This window comes from Haliotis cracherodii, unplaced genomic scaffold (assembly GCF_022045235.1).
Source record: "Haliotis cracherodii isolate W230 unplaced genomic scaffold, xgHalCrac1.p SCAF_20, whole genome shotgun sequence".
Taxonomy (NCBI): domain Eukaryota; kingdom Metazoa; phylum Mollusca; class Gastropoda; order Lepetellida; family Haliotidae; genus Haliotis; species Haliotis cracherodii.
In genome coordinates, this window is record NW_027266276.1 from 1,988,516 (window position 1) to 2,007,088 (window position 18,573).

At 40.1% G+C, this 18,573-nt stretch overlaps 1 protein-coding gene across 3 annotated transcripts in view; it reads left to right on the forward strand.

Moving 5' to 3' along the window:
- Positions 1-18,573, forward strand: part of LOC139470207 (neuronal acetylcholine receptor subunit alpha-10-like) — a 112,445-nt gene that overhangs the window by 85,050 nt on the left and 8,822 nt on the right. For all 3 annotated transcript variants that reach the window (XM_071252522.1, XM_071252523.1, XM_071252524.1), the window contains exons 2-4: positions 11,736-11,836; positions 14,098-14,240; positions 17,548-17,592. In XM_071252522.1, the coding sequence (XP_071108623.1) occupies positions 11,736-11,836; positions 14,098-14,240; positions 17,548-17,592 (289 nt within the window). The remainder of the gene's footprint in view (positions 1-11,735; positions 11,837-14,097; positions 14,241-17,547; positions 17,593-18,573) is intronic.

Below are 18,573 nucleotides of genomic sequence, written 5' to 3' on the forward strand. Positions count from 1 at the left end.
TTAAAAACAACGTGGGATCATGTTTTGGTTGTTGCAACGTCAACGTGTGTGACCTAACCACGAGATAAGGGCCCTTATGCGTGAAAGATCATACTCATTATGATTTAAAAATACAGTATATTAGAAACACAGCAACACAATATTTATTGCTTTCAAAGATTGTCTTCACTTGCTGATGTGAGATAAGTGCATGGAATATTACTGAGTAGAGAGTTTGATTTGTTTAATATACCGGAGACTTGATCTGTATCTAATACGGGAATTAAGCGTTTACAATCTGGGTGAAACCCGTGAGCACGGATGTGGTGCTGACAGAACAAGTGCAATATTCAGGATCTAAGAAGCACAAGATCCTGTCACGCCTAAGGGATGCAACTCGCACGTGTGAGTCATGTGGGAGAGTAGGTTATGGTTTCTCTTTTATATTATGAGGTAGACATCTTAATATCATATCTATATTATCAGAAATATTCATCAGTATAAACAGGGATGGGATTTTGAGAAAAATCGGAAAAATACTTTGTTAGTTTGTTGTGGCCTTACTTTGTATGTAACCGTATACGTGTTCCGTCAATAGATTGTTAGTGGCAGATACTTTGTTGATGTTGTGTGTTTCGAGACATATTGACTTCATTAGGGGAATCAAACCCACATGTTCTGCAGACTCTCAGCTGATGATACAAACATCACCAACTGTAGCAAAAACAAAAAACCAACATGAAACAGAATTCAGCCACGTCAATGACAAACAACGTCTTCTCCTTGCACATAATCAATCAACGCAGGGGGTGGGGTAGCCTAGTGGTTAAAACGTTCGCTTGTCATCCCGAAGGTTCGGGGTCGATTGGACCACATGTGTGAAGCCTATTGCTAGTGTCCCCCACCGTGATATTGTTGGTACTTTGTCTACGAGCGACATAAAACAAAACTCACTCACTATGTCGATGAAAATAACATTTGTGATGCAGCGTTTCGCAATAGTCAGAGTCTTAAGCAGAGGAATCATTTCAGCTACTTGTGTTGTAATATTAGACAGGGTGAAACATATTGCACATTATCAGGCCGTATTGTACATGTATTGTGTCACTAACTGTGTTAATAAACGTACATTCCCATTTTAGGGAAAACGTAGTTTTAATATATGTTTATATAATTATTTCACATTTTCTAAAATACATTTTGAATTCCTGTGTTGATGTATATTTGCTTCAATTGAACTCCGAGCACCGAGCTGTTCATGAAGATAGACTGCCTCCTTCAGGTTTTAGAAGCCGGAACGAGCAGTTTAATTCTGGCGTGATATGGTTAGAAATTCTGACTATAAAAACCGATGTCACATCTCTCACGTTGTAATGTGACTAACGTGGGCGTGGTAACTGGGACTATTCTCAAGCTGTTGAAACCTGGTGACTTGCCACAAAAACTGGATACTTGTCGCTAATGGTCTTGGTTGAAGGCGTATCACTACGAGTTGTTTTAATCAAATATGTAACGTTGGTATAACGTGTCTTACCGAGCCAGAACCAAGCCTGAAATAAACCTTCCGCCTCCAGACATCACCTTAATGGCAAGGTAATGACACTCAGTAATTCGATGATTTGTTCACTTGAAAGAAATGTGTCACACGTCGACGCAGTCATGGTCACATGACAGGACGAGAGCCAAATGATTCCATTCATTTGGACGATTTGTTGCCTCTACCTCAGGAACCATTGGGACTGCACAAAGAAAGTGCAAGACTCTACCCTGTGTCATTGAAAGAAATTAAGCAAATTTTGCTGACGGTGGATCTGCAGACAGTAATATGTGAGTTAGTGAGTACTGTTTTACGCCGCTCATAGCAATATTCCAGCAATATCATGGCGGGGGACACCAGAAATGGTTTTCATACACTGCACTTATGTGGGGAATCGAACCCGGGTCTTCCGCGTTAATGCGAACTCTTTAACCACTAGGCTACCCCAACGCCCCTCTACGAAGAGTAAGAGCCCACAATATCGGCAAGAGAGTATAGTTCTTTATATTGGTTTGAAACGTTTGGCCAAACCAGAAATTGTGATGCCTCATCTTAAAATAGTTTTCTCAGAAAAAAATCAGTTTCCCAAAATATACCGCGATATATCAAATTTCAGGAAATATTAATAACTTCATTTTCTTACACGAGACAATTTCATCCAGGTTGTTCAAATATAAGAACGTGTTGCAGCACGTGGACTTGGCATCTCATGATGTAAATTCCTCTGGTTGTGGCTGCCAAGACTCATCCTAATTCTACCAACTTGTAGATCATATAATCACAGGTGATTTCTCTACTGTGGATAATAACAACTTTCCTCAGTTATTAAAATTTGGACCAAATATCGTGAACAACCTACTACCAACTGGGATCACAACATTAACATGGGAGCTGTCGAAGCATATGCCAATAAATAGGCTATAAGAGAATAAGAACCTGTTGTATTTCTTTGAGAGTTGGTTACATCAGTACATGATGTTGTCATTGGTAGAATGCACAAACTGGAAAAGAGGAAACAGAAATGAAACAAACCCAGTCTGTCCCAGCCAGCTGTCACCCAAAGTCTGTCTGCCCTACGCGGAAAGTGTGTAGATGTTCCCACTGACAAGACTACATTCACTACACTACATCACCACATTCAATGTTTGATCATAGAGTTTGGCATAAGGGCCATATGAAATAATGCCTCATATAAGGCCAGCATGATAACTGAGGAAGAAATCTGCCCAAACCATGCATCATTATATCAACTTTGGCTTGACTCTTAAACCTGAAGACATGTCCATTCCTCTTTCGTACTGGATTCCAAAGCACCATAAAAACGTACAAAGAGAGAGATATGTCCCACCCAGTCTCAAAGATGAACCATAACCCTTAATACAACCAAGGAAGGACTTTCTTTATATTCATAGAAAGTATTTGAGATAAGTGGATTTATACCATGTGAATTTTCAAAAACTCAAAGGATTTGCTTGACTTTTTGCAATCTCAGAAGGGAACTAAGTTCCATTCTGTCAAAACATTTCCTTTTCAACTTTGTAAATATCCCACATGACAAACTTAACGTAAAACTTAATTCCTTGGTCCATGTTTATTTAACAAAACGTGGTGACCAGAGATATAGTAACATATCTATCTAAGAGGTACAGGTCAATTTGTCAAAAATGAAGGCAAATGCCATCAGAGGTTTGCTGGAAATGTGAAATGCCTTGTGACATTTGGGGTTAAGACATTATAGCAAGAAATAGGCATGGGAACCAACTGCGCTCCCCTTCTTGTTGGTCTGTTTCTTTTAGCACATGGATCAGGATTTCTTCTGCGATTGACAAAGTCGAAACAATGTAATTTGGACAAGCTTTAGGTATATCGATGATCTGATATCGTTCAACAAGCAAAAAATAGCCAATTCCCTTCCACTGATACACCCATCTGAACTTGAAAAAAAGGAGACAAGGGGGACCGCTTCATCTGTTTTATATTTAGATCTATGCGTAAATATCCAGAGTGACAAAACACTGTCCCATAGTCAACTTTCCCTATATATCGATCAGTATTCCTGCAGCTCCCGTCCTGGGTGTCTATATTTCATAACTTTTGAATTACAATCGAGCATGCTCTTTCTGCTAAGATTTCAAAGGCTTCGTACGACTCTTGCTTAGAAGCTGTTTGATTAGGGGTACAACATTCAAGGCCTCATTAAAGCTTCTAACACGTTTTATGGCAAACATGTGGAGGACATTTCCAAATTTGACACATCAGTGACAAACTGATGTCAGATGCAACTTCCTATTTTGACTTTTACCATGTGTGTTTCGTGTGAACAATTGACTTGCCTTTGCATGTGTTTGTCACGGGTACCACCGGTGGGGCAAGATATTTAGTGGTTCATAAACATATGCTTATGATATAGTCAGGATAGTACAATCTACTCTGATTTTGGCAGAGATGTCTTATGAATATGGTCTTGTCGCTTTTATTTGAACACTTCGTCAGCTATATCACGGCGTGTCAGCTTTATGTATGAGGAGAAACCAAAGTGATGCAGGTCTTAGACGTTTATCCTTAATGATGACTCCTTAAGTGCCGGGCTACAGAAAGTATACACTTGAAAATAATTCTCTTTCGATATTTCGACAATTCCCTCATATGAATCCTGTTATTTGATCAGGGTGGCAACATGCTAGGCCTTCGTAAAGTGTTCAGTAAGTTTTTGTGGTAGACATGCAGAAGCATTTTTCAAGTGTGACGCATTAGTGACCAAACCGATGTCCAAGACATTTTGGCTATTTCGACCTATCTTCCCATGTTTATAGTCTGAGTCGTACAGTGAATCCTGCTTGAAAATTGTTCTCACCTCTCTCTCTGTCACTCTCTCTCTCTCTCACTCTATCTCTCTCTCGCTCTACCTCTCTCTCTATCTCACTTTCTCTCTCTCTCACTCTATCTCTGTCGCGCTCTCACCCTCTCTATCTCTCTCTCTCTCGCTCTATCTGTCGCTCTCTCTCTATCTCTGTCGCGCTCTCCCTCCCTCTATCACTCTCGCTCTCTCTCTCTCTATCGCTCTCTCTCTGTCGCTCCCTCTCGCTCTCGCTGTCGCTCTCGCGCTCTATCTCTATCGCTCTCTCTCTTTCTCGCTCTGTCTCTGTCGCTCCCTCTCGCTCTCGCTCTATCTCTGTCGCTCTCTCTCTATCTCTATCTCTCTCTCTCTTTTTCGCTCTATCTCTGTCGCTCCCTCTCGCTCTCGCTGTCGCTCTCTCGCTCTATCTCTGTTGCTCTATCTCTCTCGCTGTCTCTATATCTGTCGCTCACTCTCTCGCTCGCTCTCTCTCAATATCCCAGTCTCTCTCTCTCTCGCTCTATCTCTGTTGCTCTATCTCTCTCGCTGTCTCTATATCTGTCGCTCTCTCTCTCGCTCGCTCTCTCTCTCAATATCTCGGTCTCTCTCTCTCTCTCGCTCTCTCAGTTGATGTTGCGAGGCGTTGTAGATCGAGAACCAGTTCATGACTATTCATATATATCGTGAGCAGTTCATTTCTGTTGGACAGGAAATTGACAAATTGCCTGTCAATCAAACTCAGACACAACATCAGAAGCTGTCAATTCACATTGCAACATGACACCAGGTTATTAATGCATCACACGCAGGCCTCACACAACACTTACATCTTACATCAGTCTAGCTGTGTAAAGAAGTGCCGCTTTCACCGTGTGGGAATTGGCTCTCAGTTAGAAGCTGGATTATTTAGCTACGTTTGTTTGTTGTTTAATAACCCTTCTGTATCACCATGGTCTGTAAATAATCGAGTATGGACCAGACAATCCAGTGATTGACATAATGAGCATCGATCTACACAATTGGGATACGATGTCATGTATCAACTAAGCCAGCGAGTCTGACCACCCGATTCCGTGATTCGCCTCTGACGACTATAGCATGGGATGCTGAAGATAAAGTCTAACGCGGAACTTCACGGGTACCTGTGGTTGAGAATTGTGAGCATCGTCCAACGCCGTTGCGGCAGGATGTCACGCGATCTAGAAGCCAAGTCTGACCACCCTATTTAGTTAGAGTGCGTGAGTGAGTGTAGTTTTACACCGTATTTGGCAATATTACACCAGTCTCACGACGGGGACACTAGATATGGGTTTCACATATTGTACCCTCGTGGTGAATCGAACCCGGGTCTTCAACCTGACAATCGAACACACACCGTGTACAAGCAAGCATGTACATGTACCTTACATGTTCAATCCGGAATCCCCACTGGGGTCTAAAGCTACGAGGCATATATACAACCAACCATAGGTTTTCAGTATATGCCTTAATTGCTCCTACGTTTCTGGAATAATATTCAGGTAAAGGCAGAGGCAGTTGTACGATTCCGACTATATAATGAGCATGTGTTTATAAATCACTATCAAGTAGTGATCATGCCAGGTGTTCTCGAAAAAGGTGGGCGTATCCTGCCCCATCGACGGCATCCGTAACAAATACATGCAAAGGCAAGTCAACTCTTCACCTTAAAAACAGGAAAATATGGGACAAGTCAGAAGAGGCAACTGCATCTGTCATAAATACAGTAGAACACGGATGTAACGAGCACGGATATAGCGAACAAACAGATACAACGAACTGTTAAAAAATCCCCGATTTATGTCCTCTATATTATCATATAAGATTTACGTATATAACGAACTCTCTACAGCGAACTAACGGATACGGCGAACTGATATCTGTTTGTGTTTGTGAATTGAACCCGGTCTTCTGCGTGACGACCGAACGCTTTAACCACAAGGCCACCCCAACGTCCCCAGCTTATAAGAATTACCACTGAAATTGAGACGTATGCTGCTGTTATTAATACTATATAAACAGTCCTCGTTGACAGTCGGTTGTACAATGCTGGTCAGTTATATACACAAGTATTGTCTAGAAGGCGTCATGATGCTTTAAATCGCTTTTAGCGACATTAAAACAGACCGGGCCATTCAACATGACTGCCACACATTGTATCCATGTGGGAATGAACCCGTGTCTTAGGCGTAATTAGCGAACGCTTTAACCGCTAGGCTACCCCACCGTTCCAATGAAAGAGACTATTGGTCTAGTTGTCCGAAGAGCGGAAGGTCCGGGGTTCGATACCAAAAGACGTTAAAAGATGGTACTTGTTGTTACCCTGTCTCGGCATTAAGTGGCTAAAACAAGGACTGGTCGGCTTGGAGTCAGTATACTGTGTCTGAGTGGGGTATTCATGATATACTGCGGCATGGTATGTCAGTGTGCTAGCACTATTAATCGGCATCAGTCCGGACTAGTACAAGCAGCCACACACACGTACATGCACGTCGCTATATAAGTGCAATAATCTCGGACGCGTCATTAAACCCCATTTCACCTCACCTCACCTACAAAAATGAAAGAATTCTGTCATGTTGTTTCAATTTGAAAAGTAAATATTGCTTTGAATAGTTAAATACAGTATTGTTCACAATAAACATCCCCCTTGATGTCAACAGAGGCGTGCAAATCATCGGCGCACATTTTACGGCTGTACTTCGTTTCTTTTGCTTACTAGTGTACAAACAAGCATGAAAATGGTCGCACTCGGTAAAGATACAGGTTACGTTTGTCTTGAACAGTTGGACCACAGTGGCTCAGTGTCGTCCAAGGCGCCGCGATTCGCTGTGCAGAGTTGCGTCCCTTGGGCATGCCAGAATCCTATGATTGTGGGTCCGAATCCCGGTCACCCTGATTATGATTCTAGGTTTGTCAGCACCATACCGTGCTCGTGGGTTTCACCATGGTGGTAAACGTCTAAGACCTGCATCACTTCGGGCTTTCCTCCCACATTAAGCTGACACGCCGTGATATAACTGGAATATTTTTATGAACGGCGATAAACCCAATTCACTCACACACTGAAAGCGGCGTTAAACCCAACTCCCTCACTCACTTGAACAGTGATGCAGCCGCACGCTGGTACATGTACTAAATCAATGTATAAATGCCTGTTCGTGTTCCATGCATTCAATATCATTAACAATTCCAATTTTGCACGCAAAGGGGATACCGCTGAAGAAATAACAAAATCTAGGATGTTGGCTACTATCGAAGCAGAAATAACACAAACCCTTTTCATATTTTCTATGCCGTTATAAGTAATACAATCCCCCCGTGAAGCAATCAATACGTAATCCTCCTTGATATCGTGTTTTACGAGACGCTTAGAGACCTTAACGAAATTCTGTTTACCAACCAGAAAATGAAACATACATCATTTACCTGTCAATCATAAATCTACATAACGAGGCAAAGGGGGGTAACTGGTGTTGCGCTGCAATGGTGTGTATCAGCGAGGATTTGACCGCAATCAAGTCTAGCACCTCGGGTTATCTGTCATGGCTATTGAAGAAAATTGGTTTATTACAATACTTGCTGGTCTTGCTTCTGTCTGCACCTCAACTTGATTGACCGTGAAGGTTTTGTAATGATTTCAAACAATCACTGTCAGGCAATTTGGCAATAATCGAAGGATTTGTTTCACACATTGCGCGCGTTTATGTTGGCTGTTGATCTTCGCTTGTCTGCTGTGAAACATTTATTACGGTTCCCTGAGTGATTTAGTGGGGCCGGCAATCAGCGCTATTCAATCCCTCCGTTTGATGGCTGCTCATTCTTCTGTACAAGAACAAATGGGGTAAATTTCAAAAGAACACCAAGAAAGCGGTTGTATACAGTGTACCTTAATAAGAAAACGTTTTAAATCACATACGTGTAATGATTTTAGCTATCAGTTTGTTGATGCAAGACTAATGACGGTGGCAATTGCAACATCAATACTGAAACATCTCGATGTGGTTCCAGAACATCCAGTCCTTGGATACATTCATGTTCCTACGAAATGGTCTTCGATTTTGATGTTTTGTAGACATCATGAGCAGTATTGGCCCAGGATATTTTTTTCCATCGTAATTAAACATATTTTAAACATGAGTTTCAAATTGATGTTAGTAGACTTCAATTAATATAGTTCAATGATGCCCGTAGTGTTGTGTGTTATAATATGTCTTGGTATTTTAAACGCAGTTTTTTATTTAACAATGTCTGCGTGTTGGTGTGACCCTTCTGATCCAAAATACTTGAAACAACAACACACATGTATTTCTTGTGGAAATGGTGAGTTGTAACACACGGTCTACTTAATATAGTATTTTACTTTTGAATTCTGGAAGATTCTGTTGATTTTATGTTTTATATCCAACCGTACAACAAACTTTATATACCCACTGAAACCAGTCGAAAACAAACATACTATGAAACATATCGCGAAAATTTGGGCCCCTCGTAGTTATGTTAGCGACGAGTTTCATTTTATTAATGTTTTGAGGTCTTTTCAAAACGGAAATAAAGACAATACAGAAAAAAATATCAAATCTTGTAAAATCTGTCAAATTAAGTAAAATATAATATTTTAAAACAATCTTAGACGTCAGCAAATCGTGTACGCTTCCTTGTTTTAGAAACGCGTGAACAACATTCTAATCTTTATTAACTTATTCATTGGGTTTGATTTACTGACGTACAACCGTTAGTGGGTTTACGACAACTATTCTGATTCTGACATGTACATGGAGTCAGAGTAGGGTAGGAACTTAACGAAGTAGCCCAGAATGGAAAATTAATCGTCAACTCGACAGGGACGCGATGTATGTTTAATCCATGAAAACGTTAATGAATTACGATTTTACGACAAGTCACGTACTTTTAGCAAAATGGATCGCTAGATGCGCCACAAGGCCCTTTAGTTTCCACGTCAATCACGTTGTATGACGTCGTGGCTCTATAATTTCCATGCACATTGAACGTTCAGAGAAATTACGTAAAATTAGCAAACTAAAGGTTTTATCCAATTGCTTAAAGATACCCAATATGGAGATTGGGGTGTGTTCTTGAAGATAAATGCTCTTATGTGGACTTTCCGTTGATGAGAATTATTTTTTCGTCACGGATAAAATGTATAAGTGTCACTGCTAGAAGGAGCAGGATCTGTAGCTCACCTGAACCGGGGGTGGATGATCATCGACATATTTCAAAGTCTTTCTGACTATCCTAAGAGTAAAACTAAGCTAATACCTTTCAATATTCACAAGGAGTTTCTGCCAGAAGCAGAGTCGATTGTATGATTCCGACTACATCATGAGCCTATTTATCACTATGAAATAGTGATGATACAAGTGTTCACGATAAGGTGAGCGTATCCTTCCCCACCGGTAGCACAGTCACAAACACATGCAAAGGCAAGTCAAATGTTCACCTGAATACAGTAAGGATGACTTCTACTATGTTGTGTTATATATGGATTCATTTTTATCAGCGTTGATTTATGACAGGTTTATAACCTTTGGCCATCAAGTAGTCACTGCATTATCTAGTAATGCCTCAGATATCAGCCCCGCGGGGTTCTGGTTTGAAGTGTCTCTCCAGCAACCTGGGCTGGTTGTCAGGGGCAATTTAGTGGATCGAGTGGTCACGCTCGGTGACTTAGTTGATTCCGTTGACTGTTGCTTATGATGTCAATCATTGGACTGTCTGGTTCAGAATCGATTATTTACAGGTCGTCGTCATATAGCTTGAACAGTGCTGAGTATGAAATTATCCCCCTGGCTTACAACTGCAAATGAAATGTTTGGTCCGAGACTTGAAAACTGCTTCACACTGTTTTGCAAAATGAACATATTTTTAAACGTTTTTCTTTACTTAAAAGCAGCAAAATATCTGCTCTTGTACACAGCAGACGTGGTTCAAAATTAACATACCGTATTTATTTGTTTCAACAAAATCAGTGATGGTACTCTCGTGTCACTGGATTTTCTGGTGCATCGATCACTTGATTGTCTGGTTTGTTGACAGACTGACGTGGCATGGCAGAAGTACTGATGTGTTGCGTCAGGCAATAAATACTTACTATTTTTGCAAATTGTATGAATGGCAGGTAAGGATGTGTGGGTGTGGGGCAGAACTACCTTACCCTTATCGCAAACACCTGGTGTCATCACTGATTTTCAATGATCCATTCATACAATTTTCACAGCTATCTGCCGTTTACGCCAAGTGGAATTCGTTTCGGCAGAAAATCTAGGCTGGTTATTCTCTTTTTAGGATTAGGATTAGGATAAGTTTTATTCCATACTGAAAGGCCTCAGGCCCATAGTACAATTCTGTTTTCGGGAGTGGTTACAGATCCGTTTAACAGGTCATATTCTAATTAACATAGCATGCTAAATGAACATTGATAGATTTTTTAGAGTATCTTTATCAGTTGTTGACATGATCGTTGTAAATTTTTGTAGAGTGGGATGTACATAACCCTTCTTTTGCATTGACACTTTATACTGCACAACACGTACACAAATACAGTTTTGAATTCTGAAAATTAAGTACATCGTAATTATCGCTATGTTTCACCATTCACAGCGATATTTCGTCAATGTTTTGAAATCTAGTGTACAGTGTACAGTGTATTTATATATAAAATGTGGCATTAGTGTTCTCGGGTATCTGATTTATCAAGACACAAAAAATCATTCTGAATCGTCCTCGATAATCCGAGACTCAAACGCTGAAGTGAACGCACCGTCTTATCGAAAAGTGTTGGAATCAAATGTTTAGATTCAGATGACCAAGGACCCTTGAGGATCCGGGTAGATATGTCTTCAGCAACCCATCCTTGCCGTTATTTGCGACTATGCTTGTGGTAAGAGGCGACTAACGGTATCGGATGGTCAGGCTTGCTGGCTTGGTTGATGCATGTCATCGCATCCCAATTGCGTGGATCGATGCTTATGATGTCAGTCACTGGATTGTCTGGTCCAGACTCGATTATGTACAGACCGCCGTCACATTGCTGAGTGCGCCGTTAAACAAACAAACAAACAAACAAACAAACTGATTGCCAACTTTGTGTTTGTTACTAATGCAAATTCTCCATTTGAAATCATGTAAAAAAAGCAAGTTGAAAACTCTTTTTAGACACCTATTCGTGTACAAGTCTTGTAAACAACCTTGCAGCGTTGGGACAGATAGGTATGACAGGTTGGGACGATGATTTTAGACAATTTGGTCAATGAATATTCCAGATTATTTAGGTGAGCTACAGAACTTAAGTCTTCAGAATATCTTTTGTAAACTTCCTCACAGCGTCGTTTGTTTGCATTTCAGTCTCCCAGATTCATCTGCTGTGAGCATGTTGCTAGTGAAACTTACCAAGATGATCACGAATGGCTTCATCCCGACATGCGTTATTATCGGAGGGTTGTTAGGTGAGTAGAACTTCATTTTACCCTAAGGGTAGAAAGCTGGTGTGTGATAACTTTTCGACATTTTCACATGTGCATTATTAGTGATTTTCAGTGGTGATTGCTAAGTGGAATCCATGTGACGTCACGGTGCTTCATTTTGAGAAAATACAATACGTCATTCATTGTTCATGACGTCACTCTTTGATTAAATTGTGGATTAATTGCATCGTGGTAATTTATTTTTGCGTATTTAAGCAGATACGCAGCTTATGATTATTGAAGCTCAGCATAAATATATATTTCATGGCGGCGCCGCTTATGAAAATATCAACATTGTCAGGTCACAAGAAAATAAAACACCTCTACGTTGGCAAAGTGTACCAACCATATTACCATTAATTTACTTTATCAAATGTTGTTGTGGCATATATCCTTATAATCAGATCTGGATGCTCGCTGCATCTACACAAAGATCTGAGGACATCCTATTACTGATCACGTCAGAACGACCTTTCGCGACCTTTGACCGATCAATGACATATGATCGGCCGATCTATGCGTAGCGGTAGCTGGCACTAAGGTCTGATTTTAATGACTTTGCAAACGGTATGATGGGTATGGCAAACGTTCAGGTGACAATTTCTTCCTAACGTCCTTATTGTGGCTATAAACAATGTTATTGTTTCACATGTTTCATATTTTGGACATTCTAGCAGAGTGAGTGAGTTGGGCTTAACGCCGCTTTTAACATTATTCTTGTTATTTTACGGCGCGTCACCCTGATGTTGGGGGCAAAACCCGAAGTGATGCAAGCCTTAGACGTTTACAACTTTGTAAAATCGACAAGCACGGATATGGTGGTGACAAACCTAGAAACATAATCAGGGCGAACCGGGATTCGAACACGCGATCATAGATTTGGCGTACACAAGGGACACGACTCTGCACAGCGAATTGCGGCGCTTTAGCCGACATACTGGTGGAGCCATAAGTCGGATGTACATGTAAATAATAATCCTAAGAACTGATTCCTAGTATCTGACCACTGGCCCACACATGCCCTGTTCCAGCAGAGATCAGCATTTATCATATAATGAGCAGGTTTCTCGGCAGGATAAAGTCAACAGATAGACACGATATCAGTTGGGGTCATATGCGGATAGAGATGCAAATATCAAAGGTCAAGTATGGACTACTTTCAGTGTTTACAAACAAACATGGCGTCGCCCTTGTCATTCGGCGATCTAGCCAGAATTTACAATCGGGAATCTGGAGATAGTACTGTGGTAATTGCTATTATTAGCAAAATCATAGTCTAATACGCTGAAAATCAGTGTTTAGCAACTTTGGAGATATAAATTTCAAAACAATTTAGCGAGGACACTTAGCCTAGCGGGATCAGTTTCCATGTACAAATGTATGTGCTTCTATATCTATGGGGCTTGGAAGCTTTCCCCCAAATTAAAACAGATTAATGTGGCCGAAATTATCCGAATTGTTACCTTGTGTCGTTTTGTCGCTGTGTGTACACCTGACTGCACTTAAACGAAACGTTATGACAGGACAGTCACTCAGCCAGACTTTACAAACATGACGTCTCACAGACTAGGATTAGAGTAGCTTCCCTTTGATAAAGGGCAGAATGTCTAGCGGACAGACCGATGCATTGCCGCGAAAGGCAAGTAAAGGCAATTTACGTGGGTAATTGTTCATTGCATATATGTAGTTACGCCACTGTTAAGAAACAGGTTTCAGTTGGAACTATATTGGCTGCTGTCACTGTCCGACTGACACATCACTTACCTTCTGATGTAATACATATTAATGCGCACAATCCAGAAAAAAATGCAATGTTTAGGTAATGTTTGTGACAGATGGGAAGAGTCTTTCAAGCACAGAATTGAAGAAAACAATATATGATAAAGAGGTTATCACGCCTGTGTGTTTTGGGTATGGTAAATATCATGTAGTAGAAATAAACACTCTGTATTTAGCTCGCCAATCTCGCTAAATACAATGTCTTGCTGAAGGGAGTTTGATTAATACAAAACGCAAACGTGCCAGCTGTGTGACTTTATAACGTAATAGGCTGGAGTTTTTATCATTTTTTATTCTTTTTATTATTTAGCGCTCGATGTTAACCACAAGTACAACGGCCTGATATCGGTTCTTAAACGAACAAGAACACGAATATGACTAACTAATGTCAATGTTCACGTGGATTTCGTGATTTCCGAAATTAACTATTTTTCAACCTGTTAATTTAATTTGTTTTCTTTCAGCCCTGGTTGCATGCAGTGAACAGGAATACCGTCTCGTGCGGGACATTCTGAAAACTTACGACAAGCGGATTAAACCCTTCGTCAACGGGTCGGGCGCTCTGAACGTCACCATGGGCGTGGCTCTGGCCCAGATAATTGACATAGTAAGTTTCTAAACGTATTGGGCAAATCTGATTGATTGATAATTCATTTGCAAAAATGTGTTAATGAGACCGAATGATATAATCATTAAGTGACAACAAATTCCATCTGTACGGTTCTTCAAGTCACAGTTATATATATTCCATAATATTTTGATAGGGTTATAACGTGCTTCAGAATCATATGCACTTGGTCTTCTCTTGTCCTTGTTAGAACAAGCGGTGCTCGTTGAAATAAACTACACCCCCGGGCAAAAGAGATTTTGGATTTGATCAAACAATTACAAACGTTATCAAAATATTACAGGGATGAACAAAGTCGCCGAAACACTGCAAACTTAAGGTCCAGATCATACCTATGATATCAGTATCAAATACATCACCATCAAAAAGCAACAATTTCTTGTTTGTTTCATTTGTAGCCATTATCATATATGGATGTATTCTTTCTTTTGCTCTGCAATTTATTTCTGAAGCCGATGAATCTGTGTAAACAATGCAAAAAGCCGTGTTCAAGATATTCATGGTTAAATAGTTTAATCTGGTCATTCAACAATCACAAGACTGTATGTTGATACGGGCCGTTCCTCTGTCCCTTGATAAGATATGCCATTTGCAAGGACACGATCTGTCAGTCTCTTGAGGACAACCAACCATCCGTCTACTGTAAATAAGAGAGCAATTATAATGGCAAGGTCAAGGTAAAGACCTTGCTGTGATTGCTTTATCACGTTTGCAAGGTCCTTTCTGACTAGACGGGATATGTATACGAATACTTATAGCGTTAAAACGTTCTTACTCTCATCATGAGTTCTACATGTAGCGCTTATTCGGCCGTGGTATTGATGAAAGTAGCAAAACTTATGATGTATTCTTGACAATGCTTCTGTTTGTGATTATTGCCCGTGTGATCACGCGGTCTTTTACAAACCGGGGGTTGAAAGAAGGAGCATTTATCCATTCCTTAGAGGTGTGACGTCACACTATCAGCAAGATCTCTTGCCCTGTCCGACTCTGTGTAAGACTGTGTACACTGTTTACCGAGTAAATCATGATGATGATAATGATAAAAACTTAATAATGAAGATTGTAATACAACAGGGAAATTGTCCTGCGAACACCTGGTATCGTCATTGTAACGTTACAGCGTTTAATGTAGTCAATGTGTTCAGTGACGGACTGTTTACTGCATGAAGGGGCCTTGTATTTCCGTATTTGTGTATCACATACACTGCCAAATATATATACGGCAGTTTTGTGATCTGTTATATGTCTTCATGTCAGGTGAGCATATATAGTCCTACTTTGTCTTCATCCCAAATTCTTTATTAATCCGGGTTCGATTCCCGACATGGGTACAATGTCTGAAGCCAATTTCTGGTTCCCAAGCCATGATATTTCTGGAATATTGCTAAAAGCGGCGTAAAACAATACTCACTATCCCGAACCATGTGATCTGACACACGTTCATTTAGCAAATAGATAATCGGCTGTAGAGTGAGTGTGTAAGTTTTGATTTGCGCCACTAGTAGCAATATTCCCGCAATATCACGGTGGGGGTCACCAGATATGGGCTTTCACATGTACACAAGTCGGGAATCGAACCCGGGTCTTCGGCGTGACGAGCGAACGCTTTAACCACTAGGCTACCCAGCCCCAATCAGCTGTAGATACATATTAGGAATAAGATAGTGTTTTTCCGCTATAGTACTGCAGCATTTGATAATATAATTACAAATTATAAATACTATAGTTAGTTATCCGTTGTTTGGTTGTATTGCAAGAGTATTCAGAAACGGTGTTCTTGTGATCGAAATATGAACGATGCAGAGGAAGTAGTCACGTGAAGTCCTAGAATAAATGAAGCGACATAGGGAGTATGTGCAACTATCGGAAATATGTGCAATGATATGTTCTACCCCTGGGGTAATAAAGTCTTTAATGAACAAGCATTATACCCCGAAACGTCGTTACTAATAAAAAGAGTATCATGTATTCATGTTCGTCCAACTTTTAAAATCGTATCAAAGACCTGAATAGAGATTAATGATGAAAAACCATTATGAATCTTTCTATTTTTTACGTCAAACACATGGCATCATCACTATTTGATAGTGGTTCATAAACACATGTTCAGGATATTGTCGGAATCGTACAGTCGACTCCTTTTTGGCAGATATTTGTTATGAATATGGAAAAGGTTTTGTCGCTTTTATTTGTTATCAAGGTTTTAGTCACCAAGTTACGTTTACATTGTACACCCAGGGTCCTTCATATAACATAAGATCAAGGCTCCGAATCACCCATTAGAGCCAGTCTTGTAGCAATCTGTAATTGGATCCCTTTCGCGGCGCCCCATTTTAATCCGAACTGATATTAAAAGACCAAAAGCCCTGTAATTGAATCTCACAATCAAATGTGATCATTCTACTGCGATCACCATGGTACATTTGGCCGATGTGGTGTTGATTAAAACAGACGGTTGCCTATTCTGCCTGTTTAGCTTGGAGACACGGGTGTTCTCGGGAACCGTCATTTCAATCCTGAAATAATCCGAGTAAATCCACTAAGTCACGCCGAATGGAAATGAATGTTCCGATTGACTCATACCCAAGTCATCGTAGACGAAGTCGCGTGTAGGGCGATGTCGTTCCTGGTTTTAATGAAGGAAGATACATTTACGACGAATCTATTTATATCACGTTACCACCAGTCATTGTGTAGCACTGAACTTGGCTTGACCTCATGGAGCTGGGATCATTAAATGAATTGTGCGTTGATGTGGAGCGAGTGTGGGATAATGACGTTCGTAATGCTATCAAGCAAAGAATAAAAGAACATTACTTTGTCATTCATTTAACTGATTTGAGACCTTTCATCTTTCGTTCTTTCGATGATTTTGATTAATCAAGTTTACAAATCTAAATGTAATGCCCGGCTTGGTTACCAGTCACACCGTCATGTGCACTGCGAAGACGTCGGGCAGAACGACATCGGCAACATATTCAGAATCGTTACCTTTTAGCTGATGGTGTGAAAATAAAAGAGACAAAGCCTATTTCCATAATCACAATAAATACCTTCTCAATGCAAAATCCATTATACGGTTCGACTATATCATGGGCATGAGTATAAACATGATCAAATAGTGATTATACCAGATGTTTCACAAAAAGCTGAGCGTATCGTGTCCAACTGGTGCACTCGTCACAAACACATGCAAAGGCAAGTCAATTGTTCATTTGATCAAGAACACGGGAACATATGATATATATGGAATATATGGTATATACTTTTGTATATTTTTCAGGACGAAAAGAATCAAATTATGACAACAAATTGCTGGATAAATCAGGTGAGTAGGGAATGGAACTCCGTAGAGTGACACCAGATACCAGTAATCAGTTCATATCATCATCACGTACATGTACACACGTCTCACTGCTCCAGTCGCCCTTGGCGTTGCAATTCGCGATTCTGGGTTTATAGGCACCATACCCAGGGTCGTGGGTTTCAGCAAAGAGGTGAACGTAAACGTCTGACAACTGAATCTATTCGGAAATTTCTTCCCACATCCAGCTGTCAGTGATATAACTGGAATACTGTTCAAAGCCGCGTTAAACCCACCTCACTCAATGTGGACCTATGTCCGAGTGAATGAAATAGACGTTCTCACTTGTTTGCATTACAGTGAAAACTACAGTTATGTAATGTTCTTCAGATATCAGAAACCCCAAAATAGTAGAAATGTTTGCATTACAGTGAAAACTACAGTTATATAATGTTCTTCAGATATCAGAAACCCCAAAATAGTAGAAATGTTTGCATTACAGTGAAAACTACAGTTATATAATGTTCTTCAGATATCAGAAACCCCAAAATAGTAGAAATGTTTGCATTACAGTGAAAACTACAGTTATATAATGTTCTTCAGATATCAGAAACCCCAAAATAGTAGAAATGTTTGCATTACAGTGAAAACTACAGTTATATAATGTTCTTCAGATATCAGAAACCCCAAAATAGTAGAAATGTTTGCATTACAGTGAAAACTACAGTTATATAATGTTCTTCAGATATCAGAAACCCCAAAATAGTAGAAATGTTTGCATTACAGTGAAAACTACAGTTATATAATGTTCTTCAGATATCAGAAACCCCAAAATAGTAGAAATGTTTGCATTACAGTGAAAACTACAGTTATATAATATTCTTCAGATATCAGAAACCCCAAAATAGTAGAAATGTTTGCATTACAGTGAAAACTACAGTTATATAATGTTCTTCAGATATCAGAAACCCCAAAATAGTAGAAATGTTGAGTGGAGTAGAAATA